General features: G+C 46.7%; 1 protein-coding gene across 1 annotated transcript in view; it reads left to right on the top strand.

The window, feature by feature from the left end:
• hk2 (hexokinase 2) overlaps positions 1 to 2,500 on the top strand; it is a 34,763-nt gene that overhangs the window by 6,081 nt on the left and 26,182 nt on the right. The window contains exon 2 of the mRNA XM_035529712.2: positions 772 to 934. Coding sequence (XP_035385605.1) covers positions 772 to 934 — 163 coding nt within the window. The remainder of the gene's footprint in view (positions 1 to 771; positions 935 to 2,500) is intronic.

The following is a 2,500-nucleotide window of genomic DNA, read 5'->3' as shown; positions in this document are numbered from 1 at the left end:
CTCCTATGCCACGTTGCCACTGGTTACCTCAGAGAATGTCACGGTGTCCCAAAGACGTATTGAGTTTCTCTGCTTGTGAGCCAAGTTTGATCTGTTCCCGTGTGTTTGGGTTTTCTCTGGCCTCTAAACTGGAATGGTGAGAGTCCTTGAGATTAGTTGGCTTGTGCGGTCACTCAGGAATGTACACACACACACACACACACACACACACCACTGCCAATTATTCAGCCTCCTTGTCCCCATTGACCTCTGGTGGTGACAATATTTTGCCATGTTTGCTTGTGAGGATGTGTTCGGTTTCTGGCCTGTCGCTTCTGTCGCAGGCCTTCTACGTTCTTCCTTGTTCATCCTCCCAGAGGGGTTGAGCACATCTGCTGGTCTACACATCTCCGGAGTGGTCTGTAGAGCTCCGGAGTGGTCTGTAGAGCTCCAGCGTGGTCTGCACATCCGCATCAGTGCTGGAGGATTTGTTTGACCTTTTCTCCTCTCATATCCAACATCCTGCATATGTTCTGTGTAGCCATGTCTTTTTGTCTTTTGTATGTTTCCGGATTCCTCTGTTGGGCGTCTCCTTCAAAAGGGTTGGTTCATCTTCTGAGTCAGGGTTCCTCTGAAGGTTTCTCCTTAAACGCGCATACTCTCAACTTCCTTGTGTGGTGTGACGGTGTTGCATTAAATGATGCTATACAAATACTGATTTACTTAAACTTAAAGTTGAAGGCACTGTCGTTGTCATGGAAACTCACCTGTGTTTCCTGTCCCCTTCCTCAGGTGGACAAGTTCCTGTATCACCTGCGCCTGTCCGAGGAGAACCTGATGGACGTCTCCATGCGGTTCAGGAGGGAGATGGATAAAGGCCTGGGCAGGGACACCAACCCCACCGCTGCCGTGAAGATGCTTCCCACGTATGTTCGCTCCACGCCTGACGGCACAGGTGAGGAAGTTGGAGTGGTGGCTCTGGGCCATGTGACGACGATGAAGATGAGTTACAGCCTCGGCTTTAGTGGGCAGACTTTTGCTGCTGGTCTCTAATCAGAAGGGTTGTGAATTATGGCTGATTACCCGTAAATGGTTCACCTGCAGCCTGGAAGCCTCTCGGGTGTGTTACACCTGTGTTTTTGATCAGATGTGGTGGAGCTGATTGTAATGGCAGCAATAGATTTTTCCTGCTGGACTGCGGTCACGTACACGATATGTCCTTTTGTGCTGTAAGCCTCACTGTTAACGGGACAATAGAGGACAGTCTGGTTGTGTGGTGGTGATGCTAGATAATGGTGTGTGTGTGTGTGTGTGTGTGTGTGAGGGAGATGGAAATTACTCACTTGGTTCTGAAGGTGTGAAATGTATATACTGTACTGTAATGTGAAGTGACCCAGATGGATCTTTAGACATTTGCTTGTCTTTGTTGACCCACGTCTTTACTGCCCTGTTTAACACCAATATTTGTGCAGCTTGACTTCTTATTCTTGTCTGTCCTATCATATTTCATGTTTTATTTTCTTTCTTCATTTTAACCTGCCTTTTCACTGTGATTTTTATTCATTCATTTAATGGCCTGTTTACAAAGCAATAGTGTTTCTTTTTAAATCTAAAAATTAGATTTGGATAACCTTTTTATTTTTTCTTTTGCCTTCTGCTTCTTTTTCAAAAATGATCTTGAATGTGGTTTTGAAATCCTCTTCCTGTGTGTTCGGACCTCTTAAGTAAGAACACACAGCACAGTGACGTTATCGCACTCCCGCTTGCCGATGGTTGAAATGAAAAGAATGTCTGGTTAATGCGCTGTGATTTATGGAGAATATTGGCCAGACATCATGAAGATATAAGGTCTTTTAGAATACTTTCAGGTCCGAAGCAGTTCTTTGTTTGCACTCCTCATATTGCTTATTCCTTATTCATGTGTCGTATATTTTTATGGATTTGGGCTGAAGAATATAAAATGTAAGGTGAGCATTAAAGTGTAACCTTGGCGTGCACTGGTCGCTAAAGGTCACTGGCATAGGAGTCTTCTCTAAAGACTACGTATCCTGCTCTTACTTCTCTGAGGCCACAGCTTGTTTTTAAACAAAGCAAGAATAAGGACAGAATTTACCTAATCGCATCACATACCTACGGAGAGGAGGGCGTGTGGGGTGGGGCATGAGGACGCAGTGTGAGGCCGCGTGACCCGGGTCAGGCCCCGGCCTTTCAGAAACCCGAACAAACCCCTCCCGGTCTGTGATGGTCAATCCCTTTCCCCTGTAGGGCTGCGGAGTCTCTGCTCTGGTGTCAGTACAGCCGAGTGGACACGCAGAGACACGAGTGTGTGTGTGTGTGTGTGTGTGTGTGTGTGTGTGTGTGTGTGTGTGGTGCGGTGGGCGGGGTATGGGGCTGGTGATGCGCTGGTGAAGCAAATATAACAGGCAACATTAATAACACGACCAGATAATTAATGCAGTTCAGGCATGAAGGCTAGGTCCATCTCTGTGTGTGTGTGACCTGAGACCAGCAGATTTTACCC

Source organism: Electrophorus electricus, chromosome 5 (genome assembly GCF_041902795.1).
Source record: "Electrophorus electricus isolate QZ-2024a chromosome 5, ASM4190279v1, whole genome shotgun sequence".
NCBI classification, from domain to species: Eukaryota; Metazoa; Chordata; class Actinopteri; order Gymnotiformes; family Gymnotidae; genus Electrophorus; species Electrophorus electricus.
The sequence above is the reverse complement of the archived record's forward strand: the minus strand, read 5'-3'. Positions and strand labels throughout refer to the sequence as shown.